We start from the raw sequence: 17520 nt of genomic DNA on the forward strand, positions 1-17520 counted from the left end.
AAGTTTTTCATAACTTATTGATGATGTTTTTGATATGATTAATGTTTATTAATTTTTTTTTAAAGACAGATCTTTTCAAATTCAGTTCAAGACTTGGCTATCAGGAGATAATTTGTTACTATTAGTAACAAACCCAGATGTACCGTCATTTAATTTTAATTTCTTTTTTAATTCTTAATCATCAATTGATGCTTTTCTAAAATTTTGATATTTCTAGTTGGACGATTCATTATCTTCATCGTGGAGCTTGAAACTACCAAATCTAGATCTTCCCTTCTTAAAATTAGGAACATAAATTTCACTTTAATAATTCTATTAGCTTGAGCAAAGGTCTTGTTATCCTAATGCACACAAATCATATAATCTTGGCTTTTCAATGTCAGCTCTATTGGTATTAATTAATTAAAAAAAAATGAATAAATGATGCAAAATCAAAATAAAAAATCTCAAACAATTACAAATGATGCTCAATGAAAAAGGAGTTTTCTTGAGCACTATTCTCTTGAATTTGTCTTGTGTACTTTTCCATTATTTCTTCACCTTTTGTAAGAAAGTTAAAATGAGACATTTCAATTTTATTGATTGAAAATAATTATAGCTTGAATAATAATGAGGTTTTTGATTAAATTACTGTCTCTTTCATCATAGATGCTCTTCATTTGTTAGTATGAGTAGTGATTATTAGATCCATATCCATTCATATTGTTACTTTAATTGTATCCATAGTTAGAGTTGTAGTTGTTATAGTGATTATTGTAATTGCTATATGGGATTGGGCTTCCGTGGCTGTTATGGCTATTATGACTATTATTGTGACTGCTGTGATTGCTGTTATTGTTATAACTTGAAGATAAGTTAACATGGGAATTATTATTGCTGAATTTAGAGGGGAAATATGATTAGTATGATGAGCTTTGATTATATGAAGGGATTTTAATAGCTTACTCATAAAGTATTTTTAGTTAGTTGTTGCTTAAAGAAGCGTTTCCATTATAGTCTAATGTTTCATTGCTATCATCTAAAATTATTTTAATTTAAATGTTTAATAATTAAATATATTAAATTGTTGTTAAAATTCAAAAGTAAATTATTATGGGGATATTATACTGATTATAATAATTATAACTATTATTTAGTTAGAGTTGGCATCTAGTAAATTGCTAGCTTTTATTCAGGTTGATATAGATAAATTATTATTTATTTGCGTTCGTTTTGAGTTAAAAAATTAAGAAAATTAGAAATTTATGATTTTAATAAAAGAATTAGTTTTTATTACCTTTTAAATAGTCATGAATTGTATAATCATCTAATGATTAGTATTTATTACTATTATTACTTGTCATCAATTACTTCATTATGTCTTGGCTGTCTGTAATTTTATATAAAAGGGCATTAATATGTTTATTAATATGATATCATTCTTAATTTTATCAAAATCTTCCATGTTAATAATCTAAAAATGTTGGTTTTATGCCAAATATTTTGCCATTAATTTACTTTTATTGCGCTATTATAATATTAATCAAATTCATAAAATAATGGTGATATTTTTAGTAATAAACGCTCAAATATATAATTCTACTTTAATGAAAGTAATTTTATAGCTCTTTCAGCTTTAGGATAAGCAATACACTAATTTACCTAATACAATATACTTCTTTTTCATGATATATTTGCATTTTATTTATATTTTTAATAAATGGTCCGCTAATCCTAATTCAATAGTGTCTAAAATATTCTTTAGCCTAAGAAAAATCAAATGTTGTTCAAAGAGAACTAGTTTGTTTGAATGCTAATTTTTTGCTAACTAAATGCTAAATGTTTGTTTGTGCATTTAAAACCTAACTAAATATAAAATTTTATATTCTCATGCCATTTGCAAGGGGTTAATGGCTCTGAAAAAAAAACAAATCGAAAGAAATTAGAAAAGGAAAATAAAATAAGCTATTTTTGTGTGAGCTGATTCATAATATATTTAGGAAAATAGCAATAATTAGAAGAAAAATATAGAAAAATTCTAAAAATGGTAGAAAATTTATTTTTATATATGTGAGGAAAGAAAAATATCTTTAATAGATGAATTGAATGGCTTTGATGCTGATAAATAAAAAGTAATATCTTTTATAAAAAACCTATTATCAAAATATACTTGAGTTTTTATGATAAGCTGAAGAATGAAAAAAAGCAAGTTTTTTAAAGAAGATTTATGATAAATTTTATGGAAGAGTTTGCTAGAAGCGTTGAAAATATTGTTTAAGATGAGTTGTAATGATGTACCTGGAATTTTTTTGTAATTATTGGAGCTTGTGGTGAAGTTATCATTATTTCCCAAAGAAATAGAAGATTAATTCAATAGATTTTGTTAAGCTGAAGATGCAGCATGAATTGAATTAGGACTGTCAGTGATATTGTTATGGATATGAGATGCGCTTATATTATTTGTATTGTTATTATTGATAATACTACTGTTGTTGTTGTTGCTGCTGCTACTGTTAATAGAATTTTAATTAGGTTTCTTTTCCTTTTCCTATTAAGGTGCTTTTTCATTACTGCTATTTGAAGTTGAGGCAGTTTAATTTGCTGCTTATTTTGCAGAAGAAGATGCAGATGAAGTATTTTAATTAGAAGAAGAGTTGTGATGGTGAGAGGAGTTATTCATAATTTCTAATAATTAACGGGATTAATCGGAAACTTTGGCGCTATTTTGAGCCTCTTTTTCCAAACGATTGAAAAATTTCTGTGCATGAGACCTTATTTATGCTCCTGTTCTTGTACCGATATGTTCTTCAACTTTCTTCCAATTCCTACCATATTTCTAGATTCCTTCAATGAATTTTTTATGTTCGTCTTTTGTCCATCTACCGGATGTTTTATTGCTAACTTTTTCATTGTTGCTTTGACTATTGCTGTTGTCATTGTTTCCTTCATCTTCAGCTGAGGAAGTTTGCTTGTTCGGCTTGCCAGGAGAAGGCGGAATCACACTTTGTGAATTAGTTTGTTAATCAGTACTCTTTGGATGGAACAAGCTTAACTTTGCAGCATTAGCGCTTGCATTGTTTTCGTTTTTAGAAGAAGAAGAAGCCATTTGTTTTTCCTTCCTTCCTTTCTTTTTTTCGACTGCCTTTCTATTCACTTTTTGCTGCTGGTTGTTCTAAATATTTTCTTCGTCTTTCTCTACTTTATCAGTATGAGAGTTATTTTCCTGTTTGACTGTTCTCACTATCTTTAAATTCTGAATGAATAGTCTTTTAGATATTCTTTTTTTTTAAGTTTTGTTTGTTTGTATGTATGTATATTCCTTTTTTTTGTGGCCTTATACTTTGATATTTATTTCAATTTTTTTCTTATTAATTTTTTTCTTTTTTTGTTTTTGCAGATTTTACAAAGAAATTTTCTTGATCGATCCTTTCTGTAATGAAGCCGCTTATTATGATTATTATAGTTTTTGATAAACTAAATATTCATATGTAGGTTACCTTCTTTCATTAATTATTTTTCATTGTCGATCAATATTATTATTCCATATACAAAGTATTACAGGATGCAAACCGTCAAAAGAAATTAATTGAAATACGCGGAAGAAAAACTTGACTCACACACACACACATAAATACATATTTATTTTTGAATGGAGGTAAAAACAAAATGATTAAATTATTATAGTTATTGATATTCAGGCAAAAATTTTTTTAGAATGGCTTGCTTGACTTTAGAATTGCCGAAATTCAGTGTTAAATATTTAAATCAGTTTAATATATTGTCCATATAATATTATTGACAGCGCAATTAAACAATAAAAATATTGTATTCAAAGAGAGTTATTTATTGAAATTTATAATTACTGCAAATAAAAAAGCAATAATTTATCTTAGCTTTAATTAAATGATAAATATTTTTGATTCTATTAAAAAACATTGTGCTTTTTTGCTCTTTTTTATAAATATGATAAAAATTAAAATCAAAAATTCTAGTTTATGAGATTTTTAAGGTAATGTTCTTTTTCTTTGAGAATGTTTTTGCTTCGCTTTTGTTATTTTCTTATAGTATTCTAGACAAAATTTTTATTTTCCATAGAATTATTCAAAAAAATCGATCGCATAATTTTCTGGGAACAAATAAATTCATATTTCTTATTTTTATTCATTTTCCGTGCTAAATTTGTTTTGGTTGAAAAATACCTGCCTCTATTTAGTTAGTTATTTATTTATTTACTACTTTTCTTTGCCTAATTATCAAGTAAAATATAGGCAAACAAAAAAAAAAGCTAATTAATTAATTTATTAATTAATTCATTAAATTATAATCAATCTTTCTTTAATAAACAAAAAATTCATTTAAACAAATCTAATTTATTTTTTTATTTATCGTTTTTTTTAATTAGCAATATATCTTTTTGCTTCCTTCTTCCTATTAAAAAAAGTACATTCCGTCATTTCTCAAAAGATAAAGTTTCTAATTGCATAATAATTTTTATCTTAATTTTTAATTTTTCCGCAGCAATTTAAAAATTTTAAATCTAACCTAACAAATTGTTTTTTCATAGTTTAAATTTAATTCGCTTGCTTTTATTTAAGCAAATAAAATTATCTATGTTATTAATAAGTATTAACGAAAATACTCCTTTGACTAATTCAAAATATATAAATTTATTTATAAGTTTTCTCTTATCAATTTTTTTTCTTCTCACACTTTCAAAAATTAATTGAATTTTTTAAGAAATATTTATCTATGTTCAAGTGAAAAATATGCAATTCACAATAGTTTTTAGAAATTTCTGAATTGATTTTTTTGAACTTATAACTAATTGGTTGGGTGATTCTATTGCAAAAGTATTTTGCTTCATAATATTTAGTGATAATTTTCTCCTTTTTAATTATATTGAATTTGAATAAATTTACTTTTGAATTAAAGCTTAAAAATACTGATAGATTTTTTAAATAAAAAAATAAATAAGTATTAATCATAGCAATTAATTGAAATTATCAGACAAAATAAGCGCCTATTACAATTCAAATTATTTTCTTTTAAAAAAATATTTGCTTAAGAAATTTAAAAACACCAAAAAATTTAAAAAATGCTGATTGATATCAGAACAAATTTGATTTTATCTTAGCACACTAGTGAAAGAAAGTTAAGCTAAAATATGTATTATCTTTACTTCCTCACTTTTACAAAAAATGTGAATAAATAAATAAATATACGTGTAAATATATTCTTTTATACAATCTCTTTGTCTATAAATAGCTTTGAAATATATATATATATAAATGCTTTAATCTACATCAAAGCATTAAAAATAAATTACTTACTTATTTATTTATTTTATGACAGTAACTAATTAAACTTTAACTGCTATAAATAATTTTAAATGAATTGAATAATTTTATTATAGATACTCAATAAATTAAAAATGCGCTATAAATATTAAAATATCTTTTTATTTTTATTATTCTTTTTTTTTAAATTTATTTAATACATCGCTCACTCACTCATTTTCTCCTTAATTACCTTGCAAAAATGGAATACATCTCTCATGTATAATATCCTCTGCCATTTCTTCAAATTTACTATAAATATTACTGTTTAGTTTCATATAATCTTGACTTTTGATGTTTTCTACAGCGTAGTCCAGCTCTTCTTTGACTCTTTAAGCGCCCAGTCTGTTGGTAATTTAGATTGAATTAAATATAGGGAGGTAAGTATTAATTAGTTGATTAAAGGGAGCTGCATATATTTTTATAATCTAATCTTTGTCATAAAAATTAGATAGCACGGAATACATTTGTCTATAGGATTTGAGAATGTTATTTGTTGGATCTGTAGGAATCTTGAGATCATTCACTTAATTCCATTACAATTTTACTATTTATTCCTTTACAGAAGTAACTAATTTAATAAGAATATCAGATATTGTTTTTTATATGTTAATATTATGGTTGTTGTATTCATCACTCAGTCTAGAAAATTGATCTTCAATATTCTCTGCTAAATCTCTATCTTCTTTGTAAAGTCCTATTATTCTCTCAGTCATTTATGGAAATATTTTCAAAGCAAATTGCAAACACACAGAACTTAAAGCTAAGTTAACTGCTGATACTTGAACACCAAGTTAAAATGCTCCTCCTCCTATAAGCAATTCATTAGCATAGGAATTATAGAATTTTAATAACTCAATTAGCTTCTTTGATGAGGTCTCTCTCATCGATTTAAAGTAATCTATTAAATGCAAATATTCATAAATCATCTTTAAAATTTGCAAGAATGCAGAAGTAAGTTTATATGTTTAATTCTTATAAGTTATTTAGTTTTTTATAATTTTTATTTGAATGAGTGTTCGCTTAAATTATTCTTTAGTGATACGTGCAGAAGTTAAATCATTTATATTACTGTCGTCTTAATTATTCTCTACTACTTCATCATGCAAATGCTTACTTTCCTCTTCGTCTTCTTCAAAGCTACTCTTTGCAGTTCTAACTTATTCGGACTCTTGTTTTGGATTCTAGACTATGTATGAAATGATATCGTAGAATTCAAAATTAATATCAACAGGATTCCATTTTTCATTATTTAAAATTTCTTTTAAATCTTTCAACTATTTCTTATGGAATTAATCTAAGAATTTCTTTTCGAGCTCTCCACGTGCATTTTCAAGAGATTTTAGTTGTACTTTTGTATGATATTCATTAAACTTTCTAAAAAATTTACGAAATTCCTTAGAATCTTTACAATTTTAATTATTTTCAAAAGGAGTTTAAGAAATCTAAAAGTATTTAGGCACATCATTTGCTAAGAAATCATCCCAAAATGTAAATATTTTGCTCACCTTCCTAAAACTTAAAAAATTAACTTCATTGTCTAATTTTTTCTATTTGATTAAATCGTCAATCCACCCATTAATATAGTTAAAAACTTAAATCACATTCTAATAAATGTCGTCCACGCAGCTAGTTAATTTAGAAAAAGCATTTATGTTATCGTCAAGGTCTTTACCCGTTTTTAGCAAATTTGTTATTACATGAGTCACTAAAGAATTCAAAATAGTGTGATTTAGGCCAATTTGCTTTAGAGCGACTCTCTTTAAAATTTCAAAGTAAAACAAAACAAATTTAACAAATAAATCTAAGCTCATATTTTCAAACATCATTTTCTAATTTTCATTCTTATTCATATCTCCATTCATGTCCCCTAATATTTATTTATTACTGCCTGGTGTATTACTTATCTCATTCTAAAAATCTTGCATATCACTAATAAATCCATCCTTAAACCCTTTAAGCATTTCTATCAACTTTCTCCTATATGCCTAGTTATTGAATTTATCTAAATCATAGCTCTAATTAACTATTTTTGAAATTTATTCTTCTAAATCTATATCCCTACATATTTATATTTTTTATTAATCAATCTTAAATATATTTTTTTAATAAATTTTTAAATTGTATTTTTTGTAAAAGTTTTGATTTTATTTAAAATAAACTCAATCAATTTTTAAAGCATATTTAAAAAAATAAATTGGATTAAATACCTTCTGTATGTAGTGTGTTGCCATTTCAGTTATGGATTTTTGGAAGCTTCGTTCATCATTTATGTAAGATTTAAATTTAATTAATTATTTTCAAATGTTTCATTCATTAATGTTGAGTTCATATAATAGCTATCATCAAAGGAGTTATCTGCAGAAGATATATCACTTTTTTGATGTTAGACTGATAGGGTAGGTTCTTTGGTAAAGTTTAGTTCAGATATTACATAGTCTAACGATTTGTCTTAAAAGGACATTGAAATATTCTTTTCAAGTTTTTGCCTATTAAGAAATATTTAATCTCTGAATTGGTTTAAAGCGATCATTTTCTAAAATTTCTTGTTGTACTCTGCTTCGCTCTAGTGTAAAAGTGTGACTGCAAAATCAAATTTTCCAGCATTTATCAGAGTAGTAATTGAAGGGAGGGATTTATGTAGAGTTTAAACTAGTTATAAATAAGCTAGAACAGACTGACATCTATCAATTCTTTTTTTCATCGTAACAATTTAACTACCTTTCTGAACAAGCTTTTGCTTAAGAACAAGATTGCATTAACGAACATAGTAAATCTTTTTTAAACTATCATCTATGAGGGATTACATTTCATTTAAGTCAAGAATAATTGATAAAAACTGATTGAATCTTGTTTGAATCTAGTAAAATAAATTGATATCAACTTCTTCGAGATATTCCGAAATTGAATCTTATGTTTCATTCATTTAATTAACATCTCTAGAAAGATGTGCTTTGAAATCAAAGTGAAAATCACTATAGAAGTAAATTGAAGGTACATTTTTATAGCACCTCAAAAGAACTTCATTGAGATTAATAGTTTGCAATATATCCATACTTTCTTGGTCTTATCTTTTTTGGTTCATATATCTAAAGAGTTCATTTTAAATTCTTTCTTTATAATCGTTGAACTCCGATATGTCAATATTTATTTTGTTTAATGTTTCTTCACTTACTGGTGTACTACCAGATGATATACTACCTCTTCCAGTAAATATTTTGCTACCTTTATCCTCTATTTGCTTGTATATTTTAGTGCTTGTTATCATACTGCGAAAGCCTTCCAACATTTAAGATGTTTTGGTTTAAGGCATATTAACTAATGATGATAAATTTTAATTGCTGTAAGTATAAACACTTTACATACTTGCAAAGCTTTCATTTAAATAACCCTAACCTAAGTCATTATTCATACTATTAGATAACCTCTCCGACATTTTTAGTTTTATTCTTCTTATTAAAATTTATTTGTGTTACAACAATCAGCTTTTGCTATCAAGATTTAATTTCTAGTAAATAACAATTAATTAAATGATATAATATGTCTTTTGCGTTTAATTTTATATTATTGAAAACTATCTTCTAATCAAATGTGCTAAGGCTATAAGTTATTTCCTAATTGGCTACTATTTAATCTATTTTTAAACTGATTAAACCAAAATATACACTCTTTTCTATGTATCTATCTATCTATATATCAATCTATCTCTTTATTTATGAGAAATATAAGAATTGAAAATTTTGTATTTAAACAGACTGATGAATCAACTAATATAAATAAATAATTTTTTATTATTCATAAAATTATAGTTTATTGATTAATTTCTTTTTATTTTTCTCTTCACGTTGCAATATTATCAATCTCTTTTATGTTTCTAGCTCAAAGCATAGTAAGTAAATAATAAAATTAGAATTTAAAATTATATTTATTATTTAAGTAAATTAATTATATACAACAAGTAAGTAATAACTTCTTTGGTTATTCAAATTAAGTGATTCATTGATTTTCCTTTCAAAAAATCTGAAAACTAATTTAATATTTTACTTTGTTATAAAAAAAAATACTTCTTTGCTTCACCATTTAGTTTATGAGTAGAAAGAATTTTTTTTTTACTTTGCATTTTATTTTAAAAATAATTAGGTTAATTTCAAATAAAACTTAATTATTATCTACAATAAAATTGATTGATTTTATATTTTAAGATAATTAATTGATTTTTCTTGTATTTTTATATCATTTAAGTGATTTCACTGCCAAAATCTTTTGCATTCAAAACAATTTGAATATATTATTAATAAAATCAAATATATTATTTAAAAAAGTTTGAAAATTATCCTTAATACTAAATAAATCTAATAGATTTATCTAAATAGTTCGATGATATTATTTTATTAAAGTATTTTTAATGAAGACTTACTTATTTAAATAAATATTTTAAATTAAATACTTAAATATTTATATCTTATCAATATATTTTTATATATTTATTTTTTATAAAAATCATTTTTAAACTAATTTACCATTAAAATCTAAAAAAAAAAGAAAGAAATTTTATGTAAATTTATAAATTTGATATTAGTTTATCTAAATTTTTCTTCAATTATTTTTTTAATTCAAAATCCTTTCAAATTAAAATAATTATTTCTTCTTTTATTTAAATGGTTAAAAACACAATTTGAGTAAATTATCACTTTAAAAAAATAATTATTTTTGTTAATAATTAATTAATTCGCATATAATTTAATCCAAAATGTTTTGAATATTATAACTTTATATACATGAAATAGCTAATAGTTATTAATTTCTAATCAGATAATTAAGTAATTATATGAAGGATCTAACTTGATGTTATTACGGAGAACCTAATTCTATGCTTAGAGTTAATTTAATTGAGATTGCAAAAGATTAACATCGCTATTTAATCTCTCTACTTCTGAACCTCTAGCTTTCCATTAGTTTACTACATTTTATTTTTCATTTAATACATACTTTAAATTATGCACTTCCTTTTCAGTTTCAGTAGCAATTTGAGCAGTTTGGTCTAAATCACTTCTTGCACGTTGAAGCTAAGCTTTAAGTTCATCAACTCTAATAGTTTATAATCCTATTATTTTTATAATACAACATATATCATAAACTAATATTTGGTAATTGTAAGATTTTATGTGAAAAAGCACAAAAATATTTACTGACTATTTCTTCTAATTTTTATCTTTATTCTCTAATTTAGCTAATAAGGACTTCTTTAGCATTAGCAGTGCTACTAAGTTAACTAATAGAGCCATTTAACACATTTTCCATTCTTATTAATCTATCAATCTTTAAATTTAAGCTTTCCAGTAAATACTAATCTGTATTATCTTGGATTGGAGGTAATTCATTTACCTTGTAGTTGAATTTTCCAGCTACATCACTATTTAAAATGACAATAGGTTTTTCAATAGGTTGAGGGAACTAATTTATAAATAAAACATCAAAAATCATATTTAAAATTATTTAAAAATGTATTTCGAAATATGGAATCAATATAAAACATATTTTGGATGATTTTATTGCAGCAAATTAAAAATGATATATTACCACTTGAGTTTATACAATTTGCTTTGCGGGTTGTTAAAGAATAGCGGTGGAGGAAATTAATTAACGAGGTGGAGGTGGAGGAGGCTATTGAAAGATGACCTTTTAAGGAATAGTTTAGCTATATTGCAAAGGTACGTAAACTTGGGAATTAACTACACTGTTATTAATCATTTTATTAAAATTTGAGTGCTATTTATTACTTGTGTTTCTTTCTTTCTTTTTGTAAAACGAAATAAACCTTTTTAAAAATTATTGATTGTGAGAATCAAAAAATAAAATAGCAACTACTTTATATAATATTTATTTTCAATTATGATATGAATTGAAAGTTTGTTCTGTTATATTTTGAACGATCTTTATTCATGTTAATAAAAGTTATTTAGTATATAAATAAGCAATAGAATCTTAATATATTTAATAATCATCAAGCTTTTCCAATAAATAAATTTTATTTAGATTTATTTAGGCTTGAATTGAATAAATATTCAAAATTAATTAAAAACTCATTTTATTTTTATAATTTAATTTGTTAAATTATATAAATTATATTTTAAAAAATTATCTTTTATTAAAATTAGAAATTTTTAATCAGTTTATTTGATTATACCGTGCATTCTCATTAATTAAGGCCAGTTGACAAAAAATGTTTTTTCTCAAAAATTGGCCTTATTTAAAAATTCTCTTAAAATGGCCTTAATATAAGTTGGCCTTAATTAATGAGAATGCACGGTATATATTAAAATATATTGCAATTTAAAACTTAAATCATATTCTCGACAATTTTTTAATGTTTATTTTAACAAAAATAATAATTCTTACAAATAAGTTTTAAAATGAATTTCAAAAATAATTAAAAATTTAAATATTTTTTATTAAAAATAATTATTTAAATTTAAATTAATTCTAAAGCAACTATTTTTTTAAATATAATTTTTAGTCTTTATTTATATTTTAATTAAATCATTTATAGTAATTTTGATATTATTTATTTGTAAACTTTGAAAAATAAAATAAAGTTAAAATGTTTCATAATTTAATCAAAAAAATTTTTCAATTATTTAAAAATCAATAAAAATGTTAATCTTGATTGTAGATAAAAATTTATTATTATTGAATTAGTGTTTTTTTAATTTAGAAATATGATATAAAAATTGAAAACTAATTAACTTATTTTGAGCTTATAAAGGTTTTTACAATCCATTTTATCTATCTTAAAACTTTCTTTTTTATAAATGATAAATTATTTTATTTATTTTTTACATTATTTTTTCGTTATTCAAAAACTAAATAGAAAATGCATAAATTTGAATTTGAATGATAAAAAGACTTGTTTGTTTTAGTTTAAATAACTTAAATAAATGAATGAATATTATAAAAGCAATTAGGAATTTTAATTATTTTAATAAAGCAAATATTAGGAAAATAAGATAAAATTATAAAATACGAATATATAAAGGTGATTTAAAATACAATTGCTGACTTTTATAAAAACTTGATCTTTCTTTTCTTTTGTTTATCTAGCTCACTATTTAATTAATTTTATGCAACAACCAATTTTTTGTTATTAATTTGAAGTAAGTTATTAAAATAATCTAATATAAAATACGTTAATGTATATTTTTCTATATAAATAAATTATAATTGTTGTTTGTATTTTTATTTAAATTTTAGCTTTTCTTTAAAGAAGCAATGACTAAATAAAATTTGACCACCTTTTAAATTAGGTAATCAATGAAGTTCAATCTTTTTAATTTGAATATTTATCTATTTATTATTAGTTAGTTAGTGGATGAGTTAGTGAGTGAGTGAGTGAGCCCAAAAGTAAGAATTTTGGATGAGCTTTATATATTAATTAAAAGTGGTTTTATAGCTTAATTTTTATACTGTTTAATTATAATAAACTATGGAATCAGTTTGTTTTTTTAGAGAATCAAGAAATTCAAAAGATGGTTGTAAAGTTTGCATCTTAAAGTGTGCCATCAGAGATGGAAGTAATAGCTTCTATTAAATCAAAAGCAATTGAATTTGTGATTTCACTATCTTATTAATATTCAGGATGGTTGTTAACGAAGTTACGAATCCATCTAGCAACAGTGACTTTTTCACCTGAAGTACGTTCACGAATGAAGTTCCAAACTTTTTCAAATTCTGTGTCTTTAATGCTATAATTTTATCCAAAAACTTCTTTCAACATACTTTCCCAGATCTAGCTGGCATATTTATAAAGACCATCGAAAACATTAGATTTTCCAAAGAATATTTCATGTAAAGTGAGCTCTTCAATGATGGGCTCGCCATCGTCATGAATGTTAGTACGGAAGAAGAATTTTTAAGTAGTGATTGCATCCATTTATTTAGCACGCTAGAAATTAATGTCTACCTTAGTAATGGGGATGTAGAAATTTAAACTATCAGATTGGTAGAAGAGTCTGACAAAGATGTGAGATAAAAGCATGAAAGCAGCGTTCTCATCGTTAGTAATCTAGCATTCCATAGTTCTGAATTCTGTTCTCCAGCCAATGTTTGAGTCCATAGATGGTGGTGGTTTAAGACGAACAGAATTCCAGTTGGTGGATTAAATATTTTCAAAATGGAGAGTTTCTTTTTCATTATCAACATTTATTTTCTTTTCAAAAAGAACGAGAGGATCTCTGATATATAAGAAACCAAGGTGTCTGATGTAATTTTCATCATTTTCTAATCCTAATCCCATTTCTTTTGATTTTTAACGAGCGAAGTTCATTATTTCTTCGTTGAGAGGGAATTTTAAATCATTGTATTGAGGAAGATTTCTTTTCTCATCACTAATAAAATATGAGATAGAATCATATCTGCTTTTAGGAATGTATTTTGATGACTAAGGATCTCTTTCTTCACGACTTCTACAATCAACAGAAGCAGCGATAATATCCCATCTTGTATCGACAGCAGCTAGTTTACCTCTGAATATAGGAGATGAGGCAGTCATAGCTAAAAACAAAGGTGAAACAATAGCCAACTAATCGTATAATCTACGGGCATGTGAGAAATTCTTGGCACTAAAAGTAGCTAATTTAAATAAAATAATGGTAAATATTTAAATCACGAAGATATTTAAATAAAAGTAAAGCTAAAATTATGTTTATAATTTCGCGATATTTTTTAGTTGTTTTATTTGTTAAAGCGCCTAAATAATCTTTTCATTTTACTGTGAATTTTATTAAAATAGCATAAATCTAAGCTTTGATATAATCCATTTTTTAATTTATTTATTAATGGCAAAATTTTTTAATTGAGGAGTTATTGAATTTATTTATTTAAATTTTGTGAGTTTTTTTATAGAGCTTATTTAACTGTAAATCTATTTCTATTGGTTTCCAAAGAAATTTGTTTTTCTTCTTCGTTTTTTCCAGAAATGTTCTATAATTTAATTGATGTTTTGGATTTTTAAATATTGCTTTTTAAAAATAAATCAATTAATAAATCACACTTATTATATTTTTTTTTTAATCAGTTAGCGCACCAAACTATTTATTATAATTGTGCGTACTATTTTAGGATTTTTAGTAATTAATTTTCAAATTTATATAGCGTATTTTGTTTAATAATAATTTTTGCTTTTCTTTCTTTTTTTTTTCCTTTTCCTTATCATCTTAATATATTTGAAAGGTATTTGTAAGTATAACTTTTGCTAATTTTGTCTTTCATCTACTTGAATTGAATTTAATCAAAACGCTTGAAGTATTCAGAAGAATTTTTCTAAATTGAAATAATTAATTTATTTTTGAAGACCTGAATTGCCACAATGAATAAATAAATTAAAGAAGAAAATCAGTCAATTGACCTTTTTTTACTTATGATTTTCTTGTATAAATAATCAATAACTTATTTTTCTTCTATTTCTAAAAATATCAATTAATTGCTTCTATTTAAAGGAACTTTCTACATAACCACTTTGAAATTTTACAACAACAGTTCTTACTATTTATTTTCAAATTTTAGTTTTTCTTCTGATAGAGTATTATATTTATTTATTCAATAATTAGTTAAGCCATTTATGAAACACTTAACTTTATTACTACAATTTGGTAAAAGAAAGAAATTTGTAGTCAAAATATTTGTTGGCAATTCAATCAATTTAAGTAAATATTATGTATGAATGAGTAGATCATCACTTTTACTTATTTTTTAATTTATCGTTCATATCATAAAATCCAGCAGCGTAATTTAAATATAATGAAGGCGCGTATTAACAAACAAATAAACAAATTAAAGAGGATTTAACTAAAAAATATCTGAAAATATCAACAATTTGAAGAAAAATTGTGTGAATGTAAAACTAACTTACTTTGAATGCAGGTTGAACCCATACCAAAAGCCATGGCGTCCATATAAATAAAATTTGGATCAGGATTGTATTGAGAAACTTGAACATTTGTTCTTTTATCTTTGAAAATAGGAACTCTAATATTAACTTTTTCTTGTCTTCTTGTACGAATGTTGCGAGAGAGAGTTGGGAAACGAGGATGATCACTAATGATTCTATCATCGATGAATAATGATTAAGTTACTTCATTAACATGTTCGTTAGTTTAAGCTTAAGGCATATAATAATATTTCTAATCAATTTATCCTAAAATAGGGAAAGTTGATGTATAGAGAACTTTCTACCCAGGATTTAAATAGCTATTGATTTTGAGAGAGCGCTCCCTCAAACTAGATGGAACTGCACAAAGGTTATTTATTGAGTAGTAAGGATTAGAAGGAGTAGTTTCGATCATCCAACCGCCGTATTCAGGGACTAGCTTGAAGGCAACCTCTTCAGAGTCTTCTTACTAGTCTTGTTAAACTCTTTAAAATAAATAATGTGTATCAGGAACTATTTTAGGAATCTTAGATTCTTTATCTAGTAAAACAATATGAGCTTCTACTTCATCGCCCCAGTGTATAGGTAAATATTTTTCATTAACAATACTTTTTATAGTTTCCTTATAAGTAATATTTCTGAATTTCTTGTATAGATTAAGGAATTAAATTATGCCATCTTTTTTAATTTAATCTTTGTATTTCAAAGATTCCTCAAAAGTGAGTGTATTACCATCATTACCTAAATAACCCATTTGTATTAAACTTAGTCTTAGTCTTTATTTATTTTTTAAAACTATATTGAATATTTAAAATTTAAATTTGCTGTTTGCGAAAGCTGAGGATTTTATTATTTGTTTTGTTTTCTTTTGAAACAAACTAGTCGCTTGTTTGCTTGTTTATCTGCTTTTTTGTTTTGGTGATTTGGTTTGATTTGATTTATACTATTTTAAGTAATAGTTATTATTAAACCTTTCTTTTTTAATTTTTAGTTTATTTTTGTATTTTTTTAATTATCAAATTAATAAATAAATGTTAGTGACGAATATATATACATACATTTTTATATTTTCACTCTTTAATTTTTCTTTTAAATTTCTAAAGTTCTTCTAAGAATAATTAGATCCTATCACTTTCTTTTTCAATTAATGTATCTATATCTATAAGTTTTCAAGTAGTTATCCGGCAGTCTCTTTGATTAATTCAAATTAACTAACTAATAAATGATCTATTCTATCTATCTACAACAAATATTTGATGTTATCAAAGTTCTTTACTCATTCTTAATTACTTAAAAAACTATGATCAGGATTACAATTTTTATAAAAACCATTATTTAGTTTAATTAAGTTTTATGGATAAACGCATTCTAAAAAAGATTTTACCTGATTATAAAATTTAAGTAAAACATCATTCTTATTATAACTATTTATTTTTTTCTTTTTGATTAAGCTTTACAGAATTTCGTTCATAATCTGGAGTAAATGAAGCAAATAGTTTAATTTTATTAGTCAAACATATGGTTTTTGGAATGATACTAATTAAAATTTTGCCAGCTTAACAATTGTGAAACAAAAAATTATATTTTTAGTAATTGGGATGAAATTAAATTAGCTAAACAATTGAGAAAATTCATGCCTTTTACACATAAATTTTTTATAAATAATTTTTTTCGCAGCCATTATATTTTTTTATTTATAAAAATACTGTGTAGAAAATTTATAATAAATAGGGAATTAATTTAAAAAAATTGCCAGCTAACAAAACATATGTCTTAATTTACTTTCGATTACTGAAAAATTTGAACATATCAATGTAATTAAATAAATATACTGCTTTAATCCATCTATTCCTTTTTTTTCATGCTAAACAAATCTAATAATTTCTATGATACCTAAATATGTTTTTTTAGCATTTTTATGGTTTCGATTTACCATAATTTATTAATTTGGTATATAATAAAGTACTAGAGTGAATCATTTTCAAAAAAATATAATTTATTCATTGAATCACAACCATAATTAATAATATAACAAAATTTTTAAAAATAGCTATTTTTTGATGAGAGTAGCATTGATAAAAATAGGTTTTTAATAATAAACTGCTGTATAAATAAAGTAAAAAATTTTAAATAATTGTAAATGATGATATATACTTGTTTTTTTCTAAATTATAGAGAATTTACGTAGATATTTATTTATAATTGTTTTTTTTATTTAGTCACTTCTTTAAAATTTTAAATTTCTATAAAATAAATAACTATATTATAATTATATTTAAA

At 23.6% G+C, this 17520-nt stretch overlaps 4 protein-coding genes across 4 annotated transcripts; all 4 read right to left on the bottom strand. All coding sequences in view use genetic code 6, as the record gives it.

The window, feature by feature from the left end:
- Positions 1-81: 81 nt before the first annotated feature.
- TTHERM_00250940 (Myb-like DNA-binding domain, shaqkyf class protein) lies at positions 82-3430 on the bottom strand (the record flags this gene model as incomplete). Its single annotated transcript, XM_001019044.2, has 5 exons — positions 2278-3430; positions 1277-1369; positions 632-1018; positions 459-540; positions 82-385 (listed from the first exon to the last, which is right to left on the bottom strand). The coding sequence occupies exons 1-5, from the start codon at positions 3083-3085 to the stop codon at positions 82-84; spliced, it is 1674 nt and encodes a 557-aa protein (XP_001019044.2). The 5' UTR covers positions 3086-3430.
- A 2055-nt stretch (positions 3431-5485) lies between these two features.
- On the bottom strand, positions 5486-8751 carry TTHERM_00250950 (Vps54-like protein; the record flags this gene model as incomplete). Its single annotated transcript, XM_001019045.1, has 2 exons — positions 5486-7376; positions 7526-8751. The coding sequence occupies 2 exons, from the start codon at positions 8749-8751 to the stop codon at positions 5486-5488; spliced, it is 3117 nt and encodes a 1038-aa protein (XP_001019045.1).
- A 1372-nt stretch (positions 8752-10123) lies between these two features.
- TTHERM_00250960 (hypothetical protein) lies at positions 10124-11066 on the bottom strand (the record flags this gene model as incomplete). The annotated part of the gene is made up of 3 exons (XM_001019046.3): positions 10124-10419; positions 10505-10769; positions 10896-11066. The coding sequence occupies 3 exons, from the start codon at positions 11064-11066 to the stop codon at positions 10124-10126; spliced, it is 732 nt and encodes a 243-aa protein (XP_001019046.1).
- Positions 11067-12834: 1768 nt separating this feature from the next.
- On the bottom strand, positions 12835-15994 carry TTHERM_00250970 (glutamate-cysteine ligase, catalytic subunit; the record flags this gene model as incomplete). The annotated part of the gene is made up of 2 exons (XM_001019047.3): positions 12835-13943; positions 15223-15994. 2 exons carry the CDS (start codon positions 15992-15994, stop codon positions 12835-12837), a joined length of 1881 nt encoding a protein of 626 aa, XP_001019047.2.
- Positions 15995-17520: the final 1526 nt, after the last annotated feature.

The sequence above is a fragment of the Tetrahymena thermophila genome (assembly GCF_000189635.1).
Source record: "Tetrahymena thermophila SB210 genomic scaffold scf_8254590, whole genome shotgun sequence".
NCBI lineage: Eukaryota > Ciliophora > Oligohymenophorea > Hymenostomatida > Tetrahymenidae > Tetrahymena > Tetrahymena thermophila.